Below are 19,653 nucleotides of genomic sequence, written 5' to 3'. Positions count from 1 at the left end.
AATTAGGGTATATACGGTCTTCCCACATGCATGAACTATTTGTCAAGGCAGACGTGCACTTGACTGTCACAGACAAAACAGTACCCCCTTCTCCAACAAAATGAGTTGCCAGGGTGATCTGTAGCAGTAGTGTGGGTGGTCATGCTGGCTCCATCCATACCCCTGGTCTTTGTCAGGGACGGAGGCAGCGTGTGCAGTGTTAGGTTGTCCTGAGACAATGAAAGGAGGAATCCTTCTTCCTGGCTTCACTTCATGCTTGCCTGATCCCATGTCTTTGGTCCTGTGGGGGCTGAGTGTTATGGTAGGACATGGATGATGGAGCCATTTTATGCTCCAAGGAAGGAAGAGGAGCAGCCGGGGTCTTTGGAGGACACAACCCAGTTATCCATCTTCTGAAAAGTTCCTCTACCTTCCAATAGCGCCTCAGCCTGAGGACCTGGGCTTCTAATGCATGAAGCACATATGTAGTGTCAAGAGGTCACTAAACCTTTGATGTTGTGCAGGAGGATGTTAGCACGGCGCCATGTTTGTCCCAGCTCATAACCTTGCAACAGTGTTCTGATTCTGCAGTGACGCCAATCACCAATAAGGTGTGACAGTCCCACAGAAGTGATTGTGTGGCACCTCTGAGAACCTTCTCTCTAGCTTCTCTTCAGCTGCTCAGGTGATGGTTTGGGGTTGGTGACGTTTGGTGAGGGTGGGTGACAGACAGTGGGAAATTATTAAGGGAGTAGGCCACAGAGGTGGCCCTTGGGCGTTGGGTGTCACTATTCGTACTACAGAATGGCTAACTGTTAGGCTGGGCTGAGAAGATGTTTGTCTGTTTGTTTGTTTGTTTTGGTTGAGGCTGGGGTTAGGGTCATCCTGGGAAGAATAGGTACCCTATATCTATATAAAAGGCACTTTGTGGCAGGGCTGGGCACCAAGCTCAACTCCTCCTTTTCTGCAAACTACTCCTTTGAATGCCTAGGTTATCATGAGTTTTGTTGACTACGTAATTCCATCCTCCCTTGTCACAGTGGATTGGACCAAAGGCATCTAATGAAATAAGGGTGAACGAGAGACCACTAGGAGCCTCGAGAGTGCTCAGGAGACAGATGCCTATGAACCAAGATGTATAGAACGTTTCTCTAGGACAAACTAGGCAGCCCAGGATGGGGCCTCCTGGGCTCTAGGCTCCTAGGCTTTGATCCAGAGGTCACCGTCACTTCTTTGGCTGAGTGTTTTAACTAGGTGACTGCTTGGTCTGGCTACCGAGTTGATGTTACTAGTGATCCAGAGAGCCCCAGCTATCTGAGGAGTGAATCTTGGGTCCCTTGGACCTTGGTTCAGTGTCTGGCTTAGGGACCTAAGTGCAGGCTGATGTTGGGTTTCTGTCTATGTTTTCTTTTGCTATGACAGAGCTGGGTGGACAGTTGGCCATCTGTGATAGAGTCAGTGTTAGTGACAGCCCTGAAGGCAGTGCAGAAACAGTGGGGTCCTCAAGGGAGGGTCTCTGTAGCAATCCCAGCCTGGCACTGTTCTGCAAATGTGCCAAATCCTAGAGCAGAGTGTGACTTGAACAATATCAATGGCAGCTCAGTGGCTGAGACAATCTTCCCGAGGGACCCAGGATGAACAACCATAGGTGTGAGTCCAGTGACAAAGCGGGTGAAGGGCAGAAGGGTTTGGGAGAAGTCTTGAGATTTGGAGATACTCTGAGGTGGGGATTTGTACAATAACCATGTACAAGGTGATGTCAGTCGACAGGCAGCCCATAGGATATAAGGTCATTGTGCCCCTCTTGGACTCCGTGTCTTCAGGAAAAATACTACCTGTGTCATGGAGCCACATGAGACAGAGCATGAAGATCCCTTAGCACAAGGCCAAGCTAGTCCATGGCTCAGGCTCCATAAAGGGTAGTTAGAAACAGGACAAAAAAGACCTTGAACAGAGGACAGGACTGATCCTGTAAACCAAGGGAAAGCAGACACCTAGCCTTAACTTAGAGACTGACATTTGTGGAGGGGCCAAGCAACGGGTAATGTCAATGATGCTCGCCATGTGGGCTCACTGTTTAAAGATACAACCTGCATGAATGAACCCAATACTCTTGACTCCATCATGGCAGGAACCATTTCTAGGCTCATTTTACAGACTGGCAAAACTGAGGCATAAAGCTTCTGACCTAGAGACACACAGATAATGAAGGACAGAACTTGGTGGTCTATGTCTTGAGTAAAAGTCAAGTACTGGTCCTGACAGTCACAGAAGAATCTCTGTACCACAGGGATGAGAGCAAGGGGACAGACATGTTGGCTAGGGTTACTTACTGAGATAATAGTGTGTCTCTAAGTGGTTAGGTCAAGGATAACTACCAAGCTTACTCTGTGCCCAGCCTCAGATTCAGTTGAACTCCCCTCCTCACAAACCCAATTTTTTACCCCTAAGAAAGGAGCTATGACATGTCCTGGACTACAAACCGACTCTCCAAGTCTTTGTATGTGCCCTGCCCTGAGGTTTCTCCTTTCCCAAGACATGCAGCAGAGGCCTGAGACATTTTGGTGGCTACCCTAAGACCAGAGTTGATATTTTGCACCGAGGTCCTTGAACACCATGTTGACCACTACTATGAAGTCTTCCAAATCAGACAGTGTCAGTAAACTCAGACTCCTACTTATTTTTTCCAGAAGGACTTGGATCTTCCATGATGTTGGGTAGGGTACTGTTTCCAGGACCACCCTCTTCATTAAGGCTTCATGAATATTTGAGTTGATAAGCTGTGGGATAAGTAGACGACTGGGTGAGGATCCTTGCTGCTCAGATGCTGTATGCCACCCATGACTGAGCCCTGCTGTAGCCATGATGAATGTCTCTAGAACCTTCACCCTCAAGGGCAGATCTGATTCACTAGCTCTGCTACCCTCAGCCTTCTTACTGTGTCCCAGATGCCCACCTGACCTTCTCCTATGGTCACATGGTCTGCTGATAGACGCTGATACTGCTTTCCAGAAAAACTAGAGGTGAGCCAGGCCTTCTGTCTGCTGGTCTGTGCCATTTTCGTGTGTGTGTGTGTGTGTGTGTGTGTGTGTGTGTGTCTGTGTGTGTGTGTGTGTGTGTGAGAGAGAGAGAGAGAGAGAGAGAGAGAGGGGGGGGGGGAGAGGGGGGGAGGGAGGAAGGGGGAGGGAGAGGGAGAGGGAGGGAGAGGGAGAGGGAGAGGGAGAGGGAGAGGGAGAGGGAGAGGGAGATACTACTGAATTGGGGAAGGACCTTGCATCTTGCCTTGACTGCTGACAGAGCTACTGTGAACAAGTGAAGCTCTTTGGGGCATTGGTTTCCTTGGTGTGCAAGCCTGAGGTGCTAGCATGTTACCCAAATACATGTGAGGAAAACAAAAGCAATATGGTATGGTGGTGGTTTGAATAAAAATGGCCCCCCATAGGCTCACAGGAAGTGGCACTATTAGGAGGTGTGGCCTTGTTGGAGTAGGTAAGGCCTTGTTGGAATAGGGTGGCGCTGTTGGAGGAAGTATGCCACAGAGAGTAGACTTTGTGGTTTCAGATGCTCAAGCCAGGCCTAGTGGCTCACTCTCTTCCTGCTGCCTGCCAGTCTTGATGTAGAACTCTTGGCTCCTCCAGCATATCTGCCTGTGTGCTGCCATGCTTCCTGCCACGACTATAGTAGACTGAAACTCTGAAACAGGAAGCCAGTCTCCACTAAATGCTTTTATTTATAAGAGTTGCAGTGTAAGAGCACTGACTGCTCTTCCAGAGGTCCTGAGTTCAATTCCCAGCACCCACATGGTGGCTCACAACCATTTGTAATGAGATCTGATGTCCTCTTCTGGTGTGTTTGAAGACAGGGACAGTGCAAACAAATAAGTCTTATTTAAACAAAAAATTCTTGTGGTTCCTTTAAATGCCCTCACCATCCCAGAGGTTGGTTTGTTGTTATTTTTTCCTCCCTTTTCTCTTGAATCTTAGCAACCACGTAAATTATGCTTCCTACCTTGTATAGGTTTGTAAGCTTGCCCAGAAGTGAGAGCACTGCTGAGGTACCACAGAGGTTTGGGTGAGTGAGTGGTCAGCCACTCTGCTGGCCGTGGAACCTTCTGTCCTGGCAGCTTCCAAGCTCTAGAGCTCAGTGTAGGCTCCGCTTCCAGGCTTTAGGGCTGCCCTGTGTTACAGTTCTTCCTAAGCTGACTTGGAACTCTGAGTTTTCCCCTTCAGATTGTGTTGTTTTGTTTTCTTCTCCCCTCTTCTTCCTCTTCTGTAAAGGTGACTTACTAGACCCAGGAAGGACTAGCTACATAAATTTGTTTTATGAAACATGGTGGCTCCCATTCATGTTCTTCCTTACTCTTCCAAGTGTACGCACAACTGAAGAGCTTGTGTATTTGGCTGGCTGGAAGGGCCTGGGCAGTGTCTTGGTTCCACTTGTTTTATTTTATTTTTAAACTAGAGCTATATAAAGCTTGTGGATTAAACAGAATACATTTCTAAATTTAAAAAAAAGTTACAGTGTTCATGGGATCTCCTCACAGCAATAAAAGCCCTAGCTAAGACAATAGCTAACCTTGATTGCTGTGCTCCATGCTTTTGTGTCAACACAGGCTAAAGGCATCTGAGAGGAGGGAACACAGTTGAGAAAATTGCCTCTATATGAATAGATTGTAGGCCCCCTTAGGACGTTTTCTTAATTAGTGATCCATGGGGAGGGCCCAGTTCTTTGTGGATGGTTCTATCCCTGGGCTGGTGGTCCTGGGTTCTGTAAGAAAGCAGGCTGAGCATGGAAAGGGAGCCAGCAGCGCCTTCATGGCCTCTGCACTAGCTCTGCTTCCATGCTCCTGCCTTGTTTGACTTCCTTTGATGATCAATAGTGATGTAGGAGTGGAAGCCAAATAGATCCTTTTCTCCCCAAGATGCTTCAGTCATGGTGTTTTGTCCAGCAACAAAAACCCTAACCAAGACAACTGTCAATCTTGATGGGAGTGAGAGTCACCTTGGAGATGACGAGAGCATACTTCTGTGTGTGCGGTGTTTTAGATGCAGGTTAATCCCTTGATGGACTCTGAATATGATGGCATTATTGTTGGGGACGGTGGCATGCAGGAGGTGCAGCCTAGCTGGAAGAGGTAGGTCATGTAGAGTGGGTCCTTGGGGCAATATGGTCCACCCCCACTCCCTTCTTCTATTCCCTTTGTCTGAGTTTTGGAGGGGAGTAAAGACCTTACCTTGAACTTGGTGCCCATGTTTAAACAAATCTGCCTCTGTTTGGGGGCGAGGAAGCAGAAGATGACCTTGTCCTGGCTCCGTATTTGTATACGGACGTACTCGTTGAGTTTCAAAGTGATGCACATAAAAGGGGGTGCATGCACGTGTAGGTACAGGTTCCACCAGTTCCAGGCCTTTTGCCACTTGTCTTTGGGGAAGTAATAGCCCAGGAGTTTGCTCATGCTCAACCTAGGAGAAGGTGATGTGTCAGACACTACTGTGCTGGGACCAGGATGTGGTCCTTTTGATCCCCTTTGACCCTCCCACTTCCTCTTCTCCTTCTGGACCCACAAAGGTTTGGTGGGACTGTTAGGTCATCTAAGAGGAAGAATTGAGAAATTAAGAAAATGCCTCCATAAGACCCAGCTTTGGGCATTTTCTTAATGAGTGATGGATGGGGGAGAGCCCAGCCCATTGCAGATGGTGCCATCCCTGGGCTAGAGGTCCTGGGTTTCATAAGAAAACATACTGAGCAATCTGTGAGGAGAAACCCAGTAAGCAGTAAGAGGCCCTCCATGGCCTCTGCATCAGCTCCTGCTTCCAGGTTCCTCCCCTGCTTGAGTTCCTGTCCTCACTTCCTCCATGATGAGAGTGCTGTGGAAGTGTAAGCCTAATTAATAAGCCCTTTCCTCCCCAACTTGCTGTTTTGGTGACTGAAGCAATAGTAACCCTAAGATAGTAGGATAGAGAGGTTCTAACAAAGAGTGTCCACCCAAGTCCAGGTTCTGTCTTCAGACTCAGTCATGGCCTCCCTTAGCCTCCTCACACAGGACAACTTCTCCTGTGCCTCTCTCCAGAGCTTTGCTGTGTTCTTCCCTTCCCTGTGGATCTAAGACCCAAAGAGCAGAATCCTTAGGATGGAATCAGCTCTCACTCTGCCCTGACCATCTCCCTGCCCTGTGGCTGTTGGCAGACCTTGGGATTTTAGCTGCTATTTGATGGCTTTAGACCTAACTTTACATCAGGGAGAGTAGATCCCTGAAGATCCTGGGCCTCTTATTTTATGCACCACTCAGGGCAAGTGACTGTCCTTTTGAGTCCAAGTTTCTTCACCTCCAGTGGTCAGATTTTATATGTCTCCAAGTTCTCTTCTGGACTTACAACTATAGAGAGAAGAGACCCTACTGTATGACAAGAGTTGTGATCATTAAGTACATTTCTGGCATCAAGGCCACGTGCTTCCTGGATCTGGGATATGACTGTGAGGACAGCACTTGCACACATGGCCTTCAGGGGAGAGCGGATAGTACTCAGCAAAGAAGCCAGCCCAGAAATGATGTCTGCACGCTGAGGCAAAGGGATGAGAGGAGATTTTAGAATTAAAAGTGAGTTTGGTTTTGATGAAAATAAGGTAACTAACCCAGTGTGTGCCCCCCAACACTGTAGCCACTTGGTCTGGAACAGAAAGTCCTGAGAAAGCATGAGGGACGGTTTGAGGGGACCTAGTTATCTTGAACTGTGAAGAGATAGCTTACCCCATTAACAGAACTAGAGATTTAAGAAACAAGTTTAATTTTAATGAAATATTTAGAATGTGCCTTTTGACCCTGGATTCTTTATATGGTATGTGTGTGTCTCAAGCCCCACTCCAAGGCTTCTGAAATTAGTGGGACCCAGGGCCTCCTGGGTCAGTTCTCGTAATGTTGGACTTTTAGGAGGTGTTTGGAGGTGAAGCCAATAGCTGTGGCAACAGAGCCCATGGTTGTTCTTTTACATTGGGGATGCTATGGTACCTTCTCTGGGGACAGGGTCTGTACTGGGGAATGCTATGGTACCTTCTCTGAGGACAGGATCTGCACCAGTCCTTTGTGGTGCCCCTTCTCATGTTCCCAATGCACACCAACTTCCACCATACAGATTCCCAGTGGCTCAGGTGTTGGCATCTGAAGACTCAAACTTACCAGATCCTTCCATCCTCATTGTAGAAGGTGGCATGGCCAGAGTTGGTAACAAGGCCTCGGATCTTCATACGCACGGAGTCTTCTAGAACAATATAGGTAAATTTTTCGACTCCTTTGCAGAAGATGAGCAGAGCCAGGTTTCCTGATGGATAGCTGCGAGCTGGTTAAGACACAATCGGTTTCTTGGGACAGCCTCCTCCCACAGAAAGGTTAGACCCTGAAGAGGACACAGTCCTCAGTCTAAACCCACACCCTTGGCCAGAATCACAAACATTTTAGGTGTCAATATGAACATCCCTCTTCCTCAGTGGATACTATATCTGGCCTGTGCCATTAGGAAAAAATATATGGAAGCTCTTTCCACTGTGGTAGGCAGTTATTTTTCCATCACTTTGATGTACCTGGGAAGAAGAGACAAGGAAAGCAGGCAGTTGACAGCTGTCCTTCAAAGACAGGTGGAACCATTGCACCCTCAGCTCCTGCTTCTATTTGGCTCTGAGCACCCACACGCTGCCTGGCCTGTGACTCCTACCAACTCACTGGGAGCGCTTAGGGTCTCAGTTTACCTGTATGAGGAGGCAGCTCAACTCCACCCACGGTACATGTGTGTGAGGCTGGGGCATACACAGCTAGATAGAAACTATTATTTTAATCACCTAGGCCATCTCGTTCTAAGGAACTGTATTCTCGGGGCTGGAGAGGTGCCTTAGAAGTCAAGAGTACTAGCTGCTTTTGCAGAGGCCCAGGTTTTAGTCCCAATACCCTCATGATGGCTCACAACTATTTGTAACTCCAGTTCCAGGGGATCCAAAGCTCTCTTTTAACCTCTCTAGGCACTAGGCACGCTCGCTGTACATATAGGTACATGCAAGTGAACCACTCCTACACGTGAATCATCTCAGAAAAGAAATGTGTTCTCACCATTGCAGAGGCAAAGTGTGTGAAAGAAAGGTGTGGGTTGCATTAGGTCTTTCAAACCTGGGAGTAAAGCAGCTTCCTGTTTCTCCCTAAGTGCTTGGTGACAGGCTGCCATTCCCAGCACACATCCCCCAGTCTCTGCCTCTGTTTCCCCGTGGTAGTCTGTGTCCTCTGGTGGCCTGAAAGTGGGTACAGTCCTATCTTACCATTCCCTTCTCCACTATTCCTTCATCTTTGACTAATTACATCCTTAGGGATGCTCCTTCCAGATGAGGCCACACTCTATGGCACCGGAGGTTAGGACCTTAACACATCCTTTTACGGGAAGATGGCTCAACACATAACACTGGGAAATTTAGGTTTTCAAAGCCTTGCTCTTGATTTCACTTTCGTAAGTTATATTTTTCTAGGAAATGGTAATTTTATGTAAAACTTTGCATTTATTGCCATACAAAGATTGCATATGGTGTTAAAAATTCTTGGCTTCCTCTGTTCACATGTCTTCCCTTTTCATATTTATAACTTAAAGGCATTTTTTTTTCCTGGATCAGTCTTGCCAGGAAGCTTGCTTGCTTTACTAGTTTTTCTGCAGACTGGTTTATGTTTTATTTATCCTGTTTTTTTTTTTTCTGTCTTGTAAGTTTCTTTCCTAGCTCTGGATGCTAATTTACTCTTTGGATTTTCACTGTTCTTCTTCACGATCCCCTCTTCTCCCTGCATTTATGAGCTGCTGAAACAGTGAGGTCTAATATTGTTTTAGCTGTTTCCCAGGAGTGAAACCATCTTATTTTTGTCCTTAGTCCATTCTTAATACTTTCAAGGACCAATATGATTTCCTCTTTGACATTGGAATTATGTGAGCGTGCTGTTATTTGGCAGTGGTTATGACACCATCATTGTCACTAATTAGAATGCATTGGGGGCAGGAGGACATATTTAAGTGATGTTGGCTGAGGTTTGTTTACTGGGCTATTGAGTACCGCATCATTGCAGATGTCCCACGGGTGTTTAGAAAAGCTGTGTGCCTCCGGTAGAGTTGATGAGGCTAATTGGAGAATGCTTCCTTTAGTTTATTGGAAGTGAGGGAGGGCAGAGGGCGGGGTGGGGCGTGAGGGAGCCGAAATCTAGTTTGCAGGAGTTTAGCTGGGTTCAGTTGCCTCAATTTCCCTTCTACACATAGGACTGAGAGATGGAGGGTGTTGAGCATGTACAGAGACCAGAAGATCCACTATGGTGGATCTAATCTATTCCACCTCACTGAAAACAAAGCCAGCGGGATCATCTGAACACGGATAGTTGATTTTCCTCTGAGGGCAAACTGGTGACATTCTTCCCTGGACACAGCAGCAGGAGTCTCTCGCCCAGCTCCCTTGCTGGTAAATGGGTGCTCATGTGTGTTGCCCTCATTGGTGGAGTTTAAATGTGGCTTCTAGCTTTGTGAATTCTGTCCAGGCAAGTAGACACCATAACTCTGGGATGATAAGAGCTCTGATAGAACAGCCAAGGTCTTGAGATCCATCTCATAGGGAAACCACTGAAAAGAGCTCCGAGGTTAAGGTGACTGGACGGATGTGAGCGAGAGTTTGTTAAGCCATTTACTTTCAGTAGCTACTGAGCACTGTCCTGACTACCAAGCCTTAGAGTCCTGGAGAAAGGGGCTCTGTGCGATCAATGGATGCTAAGGTTTGGATCTTCCTCCCTTAGAAAGCTTACACATTGAAGGTGTGGTCCCCAGCGGGTGGCACTGCTGGGAGCTGGTGGAAGCTTTGGGAAGTGTGGGCTTAGCTGGAAGAAGCAGTTCGTAGGGCTCAGGACCTTGGAGGGCAAATTGAGACCCTGGCCCTTTCCGTGGTGTTTCTGCGTCCTGCTCACCATGCAGTAGAAGCTTTGCTCAGTCATATACGTTCCACTGTGCCATTCACTCTCACCTCAGGCCTGAAGGCACAGGGCCAAACAACTGGTGACTGAGGCCCCTGAGACCGTGAATCAAAAGAAACCCTCCCGTTTCTTGAGTGAAAGATCTCAGTATTTCAGCAGAGTGGCAGGAAATGATCAGAGTAGATTTGCTGTTGGTGTCTTCCTGATTTACAGATGTCCCGGGGAAATGATGCAGGCCTTTGTACTCCTTTGCACTGTGTTTACTGTACCCCCCATCCCCACCCTCAAGAATCCTCCCGGTGCTGTCCCTACTCCAGACATGCTTTCGCCTACATGATGCTTGGTCTAATAATAGCCTTTCCCATTGGCCTTCGAGAGACAGAAGCATCCTTTCTTTCAGTCCCTTACCCTGCTTTCTTCTAGTGACAAAGCACCAAATAGTATCTTTGTGTACCAGTTCTCTCAACTGGATCATAGCCTTACAGGACTGGGGCTATCGTCTTGCGCATCTCAGGAATTCTGGCAACAGGGCCTTGTGTGTGCTCTGAGCACATGTTCACGAAAGGTATAAAACTCATCATCCTCTGCTCAGATGCCTCATTTTTTGAGCTTCTGTGAGCATGCTCATCGACTGACATTTCAAACACAGTTTCCACTCAGGGCTCAACGATATCAGTCCCAAGCAAGATGCCTTATCAGGTTTCAAAAATACACTGTGTGTGGTGGGGCAGGCCAAAGCAAAGCTGGGCGGAAATGTGTCATGTCCAAGCCTCAGCCTTTCTCTCCTCAAGTGGTCTGCTTGTTACAATCAGTGAACGTATGCCGACACACCATTGCCCGTCCCCCACGTCCACAGTTCATACTGGGGTCCGTTTTGGGGCTGTGCATTCTGTGGGTTTAGACACATGAACGATGGCGTGTACTATGTAACTATGGTGTCATACAGAAATCATTACAGAACAGCTTTATGGCCCTGAAAACCCTCCGCTCTGTCTACTCCTCTCTCTGCAGAGCCTCTGCAGCCACCACAGTCTGTCACTGTCCCAGAATGTGAGAAAGTTGGAGCATACAGTCTGCTGTCTTGCCAGCAAGTTGAACTCCAGTTTCCTTCATGTCTCTTCACAGCTTGACAACTTTCTGTTTTTCTTCCCTTCCCTTTCGTCTCCCTCCCCTCCCTCCCCTCTTCCCCCCTCTTCCTCCATCTCTCTTTCCATCTTTCCCCACCTCTTCTCCTTCCGTTGCCCCTCATTCTTCCTGTCAGGTCTTAATATATAAACCAGGCTGATTCTTTATGGGTGATCCTCCTGCCTCAGCCTTCTAGCTCCGATCTATGCCTGTCTTATAGTTTATGTATCTATTTACACGTGCAACCGATTTTTAAAATATTGATTCTAATTTATCACCAAGGGAACCATTAATAATCTGTAGTTTATTATTAAAGGTTATTTATTTTAAAGTGTGTGTGTGTGTGTGTGTGTGTGTGTGTGTGTGTGTGTGTGAATGTCATGTGTGTGGTTACCTAACAAAGCCAGAGGTGAGGTGTGGGATACCCAGAGCTGGAGTTACAGGTAGTTGTGAGTTGCCTGATACTGGTACTGGGAATTGAACTCAGGTACCCTAGAAGAGCTCTACATTCTCTGCCATGTTTCCAGCCCCGCTATGCAGTTTCTTTATCCCGTTCCCTCACATTGCTTAATACAGGCCCTAGGGGAGAAGACTCAACCATGCCCACCGAAACCCTAGTCAATGTTCCAATAACCCACACAGGCAGCTGTGTCCTGACATATTGAGAACACTTTTCTTGGTGGTGTCCACTTCATACATCGGCCCTGACAGCGTTCTGATGATGCCTGTGCCTCACTTGACTCCAAGACACAACCGAAAAGGCCCCTCACGGTGAACTCACCGACATGCCACCATCTTAGCCCCCTCACGGTGAACTCACCGACATGCCACCATCTTAGCCCCCTCACGGTGAACTCACCGACATGCCACCATCTTAGCCCCCTCACGGTGAACTCACCGACACGCCGCCATCTTAGCCCCCTCACGGCGAACTCACCGACATGCCGCCATCCTAGCCCCCTCACGGTGAACTCACCGACACGCCGCCATCTTAGCCCCGTCACGGTGAACTCACCGACATGCCGCCATCCTAGCCCCCTCACGGTGAACTCACCGACATGCCGCCATCTTAGCCCCCTCACGGCGAACTCACCGACATGCCGCCATCCTAGCCCCCTCACGGCGAACTCACCGACATGCCGCCATCCTAGCCCCCTCACGGTGAACTCACCGACTCGCCGCCATCCTAGCCCCGTCACAGTGAACTCACCGACTCGCCGCCATCTTAGCCCCCTCACGGTGAACTCACCGACTCGCCGCCATCTTAGCCCCGTCACAGTGAACTCACCGACTCGCCGCCATCTTAGCCCCGTCACAGTGAACTCACCGACTCGCCGCCATCTTAGCCCCCTCACGGTGAACTCACCGACACGCCACCATCTTTACCTTCATTTTTGCCTGTGCCCATTTGTGGTCTAGGTGCAACTTCTTCATGAGAGAATAACTGCTTGTGGTTTTTTTCGCCTCAGGCTTCTCGGGCGGTTGCAGAGATATTAGGTATGTAATAGTGATGGTCTTCTCTGGGATCGACTGGCTAGCTGTTTTCAACAAGTGATGACAACCGTTTTCAGTAGGCGACTGCATCCGTTGTGACACGGTGGGGAAGTAAGCTACACTCCATCTGTCAAGGTGCTACAGGGCTTTGAGGGCTCAGCCACTCTCCAAGGGGGAGGGGTGCTGGGGAGCAAGGCCTTTGAAAACAGAAAGGAGGGGGCCGAACCCCCAGATGCCTGTTTCTTGTTGATTCATTCATTCAACAAATATCCTTATGTGCTTAACGAGTGCCAGCCTGGTGCTGGACAAGAGGCAGAGGTGAAACACGTCCAGCACAGCCTTGGGAATGCAGGGGTGTGGCTGCGAGCTCGCTAAGAGCACGGACATAGCGCTCTGCGCAATGCCTGGCTGCCAAATGAAAACGCGGGCTATCTCAAGGCCTAACTTTTCAAAGCAAAGGAAATGTACCCTGGACGAGTTTTTTTTTTTAATGTAAAATATAAATGTCAATGTGTTATTTAAGATATAGGAAAAGCCTTTCTTTTTGAGGTCTGATGACTGGGGCTCTGTGATCATTTCTACTTAAACCGCACTCATTTATTTATATTTATTTATTTATTTATTTATTTATTTATTTATTTATTTATTTATTTATTTATTTATTTATTTATTTATTGAGATAGGGTCTCATGTAGATCAGGCTGGCACTGATCCCCTGTTTCCCTACTCTATCTCTGGAGCGCTAGAGTTACAGGCACATGCGTTAGCTCCTGGTTTATGCAGTGTTAGGGTTTGAACCCAGGACCTAGAACAGGTAAGGCAAGTACTCTGCCAACTGAGCCACACTGCCAGCTCCATAGTTTATTTCTTACCATTCGGGTTTGGCAGTTTCTAATAGACTGAATGCAGAATCAGATAGTCTTATATGTCACATATCCTACCTGGTCTTCAGATCTTTTGTGTGTTTGATTCACATTGGACTGAAAGTAAGTTCTTTAAAAGTTGTTTTCTTATTGAGCATCTAAGAGACCATTTAACTTAGTTTCCATGGAAACATGTTTCTATATCAATCATTTTATCCATTTTTATAACAGTAGGGCTGCAGGAGCAAGCTCCCTTCCCATGCTTCGTGGTGAGTTGAATGTGGTGCTAGGGGCCACAGTGAGGACAGCTGCTGTCTGTGACATCTCTTACAATGTCCTTGGTGGTGATAGGGAGCCTGGTTTACTTGGCACCTTGGTCAGGGGAGGTTAGTAAAACAAATCCTGGGTGTTCATCATTTGGGGCCTGTATAGGCTGCCATGGGAGTTTGTAGAGGAAAGTAATCCAGGCTTTTAAACCCAAGTGACTTTTTTAGGTAGGATGCTATAAGCAATGCATGATGGGTTCAAGCATAAATATTGGGTGACTGAAGGTTTGAGTGGGAATGAGTTAGCAGAGACTTGGTAGAGGCAGGCACTGCTGGACCACTGTGTTTTCAGTAAACATCCCGAGTACAAAGAACTGTTCTAAGCATCCAGGGGGCTACTGTCCTTGTTGTCTCTTATGATATGCCAGAAGGTTACAAGTACTATGAAGAACTACTATGTGGAGAAAGACGGATACCTAGTGGGTATGTGCAAACGCTGCTTCGTAAGGAGTAGCCAAGGAAATTAGTTCTGAGAAGGCAACATTTAAGCAGAGTCCTAGTTGAAGGGAGTGAATGAGTCACAGGATGTTGGAGACAAGAGTGTCCTGGTCAAAAGCAACAGAAAGCACTAAGACTCTACTGCAGGGGGCCTTGGCCATGGTAATGACCAAGTAAAAAAGCCAGTGTGGCTAGAGGTAAAGTTGAGGGCCTTGTAAACTATATGAAGAATGTAGACATCTTCTTAGAGACCATGGGGGGGGGGTCTAGCGAAGAGTTTTAAAATTAATATGTGGAAATAATATGGAGCAACTGAGAGACAGAAGGGAGAAGTGAATCTCGAGGAGGAGATAAAGATGTCTGATTCCCAGATTCCTTAAAACAGAAAACCCATGCCTCTGACTATGACACCCACGGCACTGCTAGGAAACAGTGCACGCGTGGTGCCACCAGTGGAATGTCAGCTTTGTAGCTTGACTGGCTGCGTAGCTCAGCGACAGATGCACAAAAGCCCGGGGTTAAGCCCCGGCACTACAAGAAAACCACGAGCTTTCTTTGCATTTAGATGGCTTATAATGTAAGTTGTGTCATGTTTTTGTGTGTCTTCCTCTCCCTCCTCCTGCCTCCTCCTTTTGGTTTTTTTGAGACAGAATTTCTTTGTGTAGCTCTCCCTGTTTTGGAACTCACTCTGTAGCTGAGGCTGGCCTCAAACTCACAGAGCTCTGCCTGCCTCTGCCTCCTGAGTGCTAGGATTAAGGGTGCGTGCTACTGCCACCACCTCTTGTAGCCTATGCATTGGAAAAAACGGTTCTGGATAGGAGATGCTATTTCATTTCATGATGCAAAATAAAAACACAAAGACCCTTGTTCAGAAAAGAATTCCAAGACAATGCCAGCAGGGGTTTAAAACACACAAAGCCATTCTTGATGTGGCTCCCTGTATGATGGTGTGTTAACCTTAGCTTGGAAATTAGTGTGTTCAGAGATGTGGGACACTCTATCATGGATATGGGACAGTAGGTCAAACACAGGAAGCAAGCGAGTAGTGTCTCAAAGATGCCTACAGACTTTCTTAGAACTGGCTACATCAGAACCACAAAGAGGTTCAATTAGAACCATTGCTTTCCTGTATAGCTGGCTCAAAGACTTTCAGGTGTCTGGAGAGACAGGGTGTAGGCAGGCACGATGGTGGTGCATCAGGGTGAACCCAGCCTTGTATTGTTTCGTTTTTAAGTTACGAATTATACTAGTTTGTTTTAACTCTAAACTCGGCACAACTGAGGTTCACATAGGAAGAGAGTTTTCATGAGAAATTATCTAGATCAGGTTGGCCTGTGGGTCAGTCTTCATTGTGGGAGTTGTCCTGATTGCTAATTAATGTATGAAGACACAGGGCATTGTGGGTGGCTCCATTCCCTAGGCAGGGGGTCCTGAATAGTAAGTATTAGAGAGGAGAAACCTAGCTGGAAGCAAGAGTATGTGGGCAGAGAACAGACTTGGATGGAGGCCAGAAGAATGGTTCTTACCTTCATGCTGTTTCATAATCCACATAATTGTTTCTTTGTATTTTTCAAAATTTTTCTTCAACCTGAAGGGAATGCAAATCATCTTTAAAAGTTAAGCTTAATTCATGTTGGCATCTCACACTCACTACATGGCACTGTGGGCCTAGAGGCTGTGGAATCTTCCATCAGGGAAAGCGAAACAGAGGGCTCTGCTGTGTGACCAGATTCTCTTTCTGTCAGTGCTCTCAAGAATTAGAGATGGCACATGATGTCTGTTCAGTGTTTCCCACACAGTCTGTAATGGATCAGTGTGGGTACTTGAATGGATCCCAAGTCTTTCAAAATGAGCCCAGTGAGTGTCATCTTGGGTCCAAGGGCAGACAGGGAGGTCCAGCCACCAGGGTAGCTACATTGAGTTAAGTTTCTGCTACCATATTTTCTATGGCTTACCTGAATCACATGGGGCTTACATCTGGACATGGCTTAGAAAATAACGGTGTCCATGAACTGGCCAGAGCTATTTGAAACCCCTTGAAACTCAAAACAACAAGATGCATGCATTCAAATCGCTAGATCCAACCAAATAAATATGTTACTGATACCCATGGGAGACAGACAGAAAACCAGTCACTGTAGGAAAATTATAAGCAGGCTTAGCCAACGTGATTTATCTTGAAAGTCCCACCAAGCACCGCCTCCCACAATGGCCAGTGCCTTTTACCTGCATCCAGGTCAACATACAAAGCAAAGACAGTGCTTGCCTTTGTTCTTGTTTTGTGCTTTGCATCCATGTGGTTTCCTTCCTTTTGAACTTTGGGTCTTGTGTGCGTCTGACTCCTGTGTGTTATCCATGTCCTTGTGCCTGGCCTGGGTTTGCTTCCTGACTCAGGGCTCCAGTCTGACCCTAGTTCAGCTCTCTTTACACTTGCCCCATTCCACATCTGGCTCTCCGGAACCCACTGACCAGCCGCCCTTGTCGGCTACTTACAAGGCTCCCAGCTTCTTCCTGTTTTCACCTTCCAGCAGCTTACTCAGGGGTATGTCCAGGTCACCCTCCAGTTCTCCCTGGATTGCCAACTCACGGAGTATCTCCCTGAACACAGACTCACAGCTGCTGGGAAGAGACTAAATGATCATACAATGAAAAATGGCCCAGAAGTAGGATTGATGACGCCCCGTCAGTCAATAACTTTTCCGACTCCAGCTGTGCCAGGTGACATTTTCATATATGACTAAGAAATATCTGCTCTGTGTGTGTGTGTGTGTGTGTGTGTGTGTGTAGGTGTGTAGGTGTGTTTGTGTGTGCCTGTGTGCGCACGTGTGTGTCTGTGTGTGTGAGTGTGTGTGTGTGTCTGTGTGTGTGCGTGTGTGTAGGTGTGTGTGTGCCTGTGTGCGTGTGTGTGTGTCTGTGTCTGTGTGTGTGCACTTGTGTGTATGTGTGTGTGTACATGTGTGTGTATGTGTGTGTGTGTGTGTGTGTGTGTGTGTGTGTGTGTGTGAGTGAGGCTGCAGAAGAACTAGAAGGATTCTCTTAAAGAAGTCTTCCGGAGCCAGGGTGATGACCACCAGAGCCTAATGACTCCTAAAGCCCATGTAAAAGCCAGATGTAGTAGCATGCATCTGTAATCCCAACATTCATAGGGTGAGACAGGAGAATTACCCAGAAGCTTGAGACCACAAGCATGGAGGATGCAGAGTGGCAGCAGCAAAGCAAGGGAGAGTCTCCTTCAGTAAGGGAAAGGCAAGACGACGTGTCCTATGACTTCTATACACATGTTGTAGCATGAATGTACTCATGCACATGCTTACACACACAAGTACATGCTACATAAAAGTACAAATGGATAAAATTAAAGAAATCTCCCATTACTGAGTGACCCTAGCTGAGTCTCACAGCACTAGGGATATGGAACCTGATGAGACCACCTCCTGTAGCCAGGCAGGATCCCCAGTGGATCAATAGGGACACCAACCCACCCAGCAGCTGACATAGACAGATGCAAACACCCACAACCAAATAGTGGAAGGAGCTTGGGGACACTCATGGAAATATAGGGGGGCAGGATTGTGGGTTCCAAAGGGGATAGGAACTCCACAGGAAGGCCAACAGAGTCAACTAACCAAACAACATACATGGGTTTGACATAGGCCTTCTTGTACATATGTAGCAAACATGCAGCTTGGTCTTCATGTGAGTCCCAAACAACTGAAGTGGGTCCTGTCCCAAAAGCTACTGCCTGCATATGGGATGTGTTCTTCTAGCGGGGCTGCCTTGTCTGGCCTCAGCGGGAGAGGATGTTCCTAGCCTCACAGACTTGAGGAGGGGTAGGGGATACCCAGGGGGCTTCTCCACCCTGTTAGAGGAGATGAGAGGGGTAGGGGAAGAATTGTGGAAGTGGGTGATGGGGGAGCAGTGATCAGGATATAAAGTGAATAAATTAAAAAAAGAAATCTCCATTTCTATCAGACCCTCCTCTTGTCTGCCCCCTGAAGAATCATGGTTAGTATTTGTATGCTAAGAAAGGGACATAAAATCATGTTTTGACTGTGAAGATATTATAGACTATAAACATGTTTTCACACTTGAAGTATGCATCATGCTTTCTGCATTCTACAAATGACAGAGCTCCCAGGGCTGGCTGGCTTACTCAGTGCCAAGGCTCTGTAACTTCTAGAGCAGTTGTGATAATAGCAGCTGTCTACGTGTTCATAAGTGGGACCATTCTGTGCAAGGCTGTGCTGCTGACTGTGGCTGGCCCATAGCTGTGTCTTCACAGGGTTTCTTTGTTTTTTTCTTTTTCTTTTTTTCTTTTTTTCAGAGCTGGGGACCAAACCCAGGGCCTGAGCTAAATCCCCAACCCCCTTCACAGGGTTTCTTGGTCACATCTTTTTTTTTTTTTTTTTTTTTTTACATCTTTTTTGATGGATGACAAAAGTTGACTTTCTGGAGAGAAGCTAGGGATTGATCACACCTGCTCCCAGCTCATCTACAACTTAAGGTTACTATGGTGTTAATGTTCAATATGTGATCCTGGACTGAGTACCATTAATTCGTCAGCCTCCTATAGTAAGCGAATGACTAACCTTAACCTTTCAAAGTCACATCTGAGGTGGGACAGTTCCAGGGATGTAGCTTGTGGTTCATGGTATCTCTAGGTTAAGGGGACAGCTTGGAGCTGGCTTGCCTGGTCCTCATCTCGGAGTACCTCTTTTCCCCACTGCCAACACCATTGCTTCAGGCAAGTTTGAGGTTAAAGCCCTGTTACTGGCCTTTCTGCCTCCATGTTCCTGCTGACAACCCTTCCCAGGGATGGGTCGAGCGCCTGCCAGCGATCTCTCAGTACACTTCACATGTGATACTCTGTTTGCCAGAAAATACAGTGTCCACTGTAATTCCCCAGGTACTAGACCCAACCACATGGCTTCCCTCAAGGCTCTCGTCCTATCTAGACTGTGCTGCTCCACTTGATTTGGTCAGCATGTGTACCTCTGGGTCAATCTCTGGTTGTTAGAATAAGAAAATGTTTGCTTAGCAAGACTTGTGGTGCATGTATGTATCTTAGACGTAAAAATAAGTATAGTAATTAGAAGTAACAAGTGGATTAGGGTTCCAGGGTACCACTAGGAGGGTTTAAGCTCCCTCCGTCAAGTTGTGCCCCAGTGGCTTTTGGGGTCCCCTCAAAAGTTTCCTCAGAAGTACTAGCAGTTACCTGTACCATGTGACACTCCTCCCAGGCTGGCTAAACTTGCCCATACATGGTTTCTATCAGGTTGCTTGGAGAAATGCTATTTTACCACATTGTATTGTTGATAGCCGCACTTTGGAGGTTGAATGTACCCGGAAATGTTCACGTGTTAATGCTGTAAACTCCCCGATGGTAATGGAACCTTCGAGATATGGGACTTAGTGGGAGGTCCTCAGGCTGCTGGAGGCCACCTAAAGGGGTTACATA

General features: G+C 47.3%; 3 protein-coding genes across 5 annotated transcripts in view; 2 read left to right on the top strand and 1 right to left on the bottom strand.

Annotated features, from left to right (window-relative positions):
- Positions 1 to 19,653, top strand: part of Cog3 (component of oligomeric golgi complex 3) — a 90,461-nt gene that overhangs the window by 54,373 nt on the left and 16,435 nt on the right. The gene's annotated exons all lie outside the window — the stretch shown is intronic.
- The window catches only part of Erich6b (glutamate-rich 6B), a 39,035-nt gene continuing 21,920 nt past the window's right edge, over positions 2,539 to 19,653 (bottom strand). Inside the window, exons 6-12 of one of the 2 annotated variants that reach the window (XM_063274893.1) lie at positions 16,689 to 16,825; positions 15,722 to 15,783; positions 12,461 to 12,612; positions 7,469 to 7,554; positions 7,154 to 7,306; positions 5,213 to 5,441; positions 2,539 to 2,759 (exon numbers count right to left, since the gene is read on the bottom strand). In XM_063274893.1, coding sequence (XP_063130963.1) covers positions 2,553 to 2,759; positions 5,213 to 5,441; positions 7,154 to 7,306; positions 7,469 to 7,554; positions 12,461 to 12,612; positions 15,722 to 15,783; positions 16,689 to 16,825 — 1,026 coding nt within the window. In that variant the 3' untranslated portion in view covers positions 2,539 to 2,552. The remainder of the gene's footprint in view (positions 2,760 to 5,212; positions 5,442 to 7,153; positions 7,307 to 7,468; positions 7,555 to 12,460; positions 12,613 to 15,721; positions 15,784 to 16,688; positions 16,826 to 19,653) is intronic. The other variant, XM_063274894.1, reaches the window with a different exon arrangement.
- Cby2 (chibby family member 2) overlaps positions 12,395 to 19,653 on the top strand; it is a 94,868-nt gene continuing 87,609 nt past the window's right edge. For both annotated transcript variants that reach the window (XM_008770895.3, XM_008770893.4), the window contains exon 1: positions 12,395 to 12,571. The gene's annotated coding sequence lies outside the window, so the exon portion shown is untranslated. The remainder of the gene's footprint in view (positions 12,572 to 19,653) is intronic.

The sequence above is a fragment of the Rattus norvegicus genome, chromosome 15 (assembly GCF_036323735.1).
Source record: "Rattus norvegicus strain BN/NHsdMcwi chromosome 15, GRCr8, whole genome shotgun sequence".
NCBI lineage: Eukaryota > Metazoa > Chordata > Mammalia > Rodentia > Muridae > Rattus > Rattus norvegicus.
This window is presented reverse-complemented; position numbering and strand designations above follow the sequence as displayed.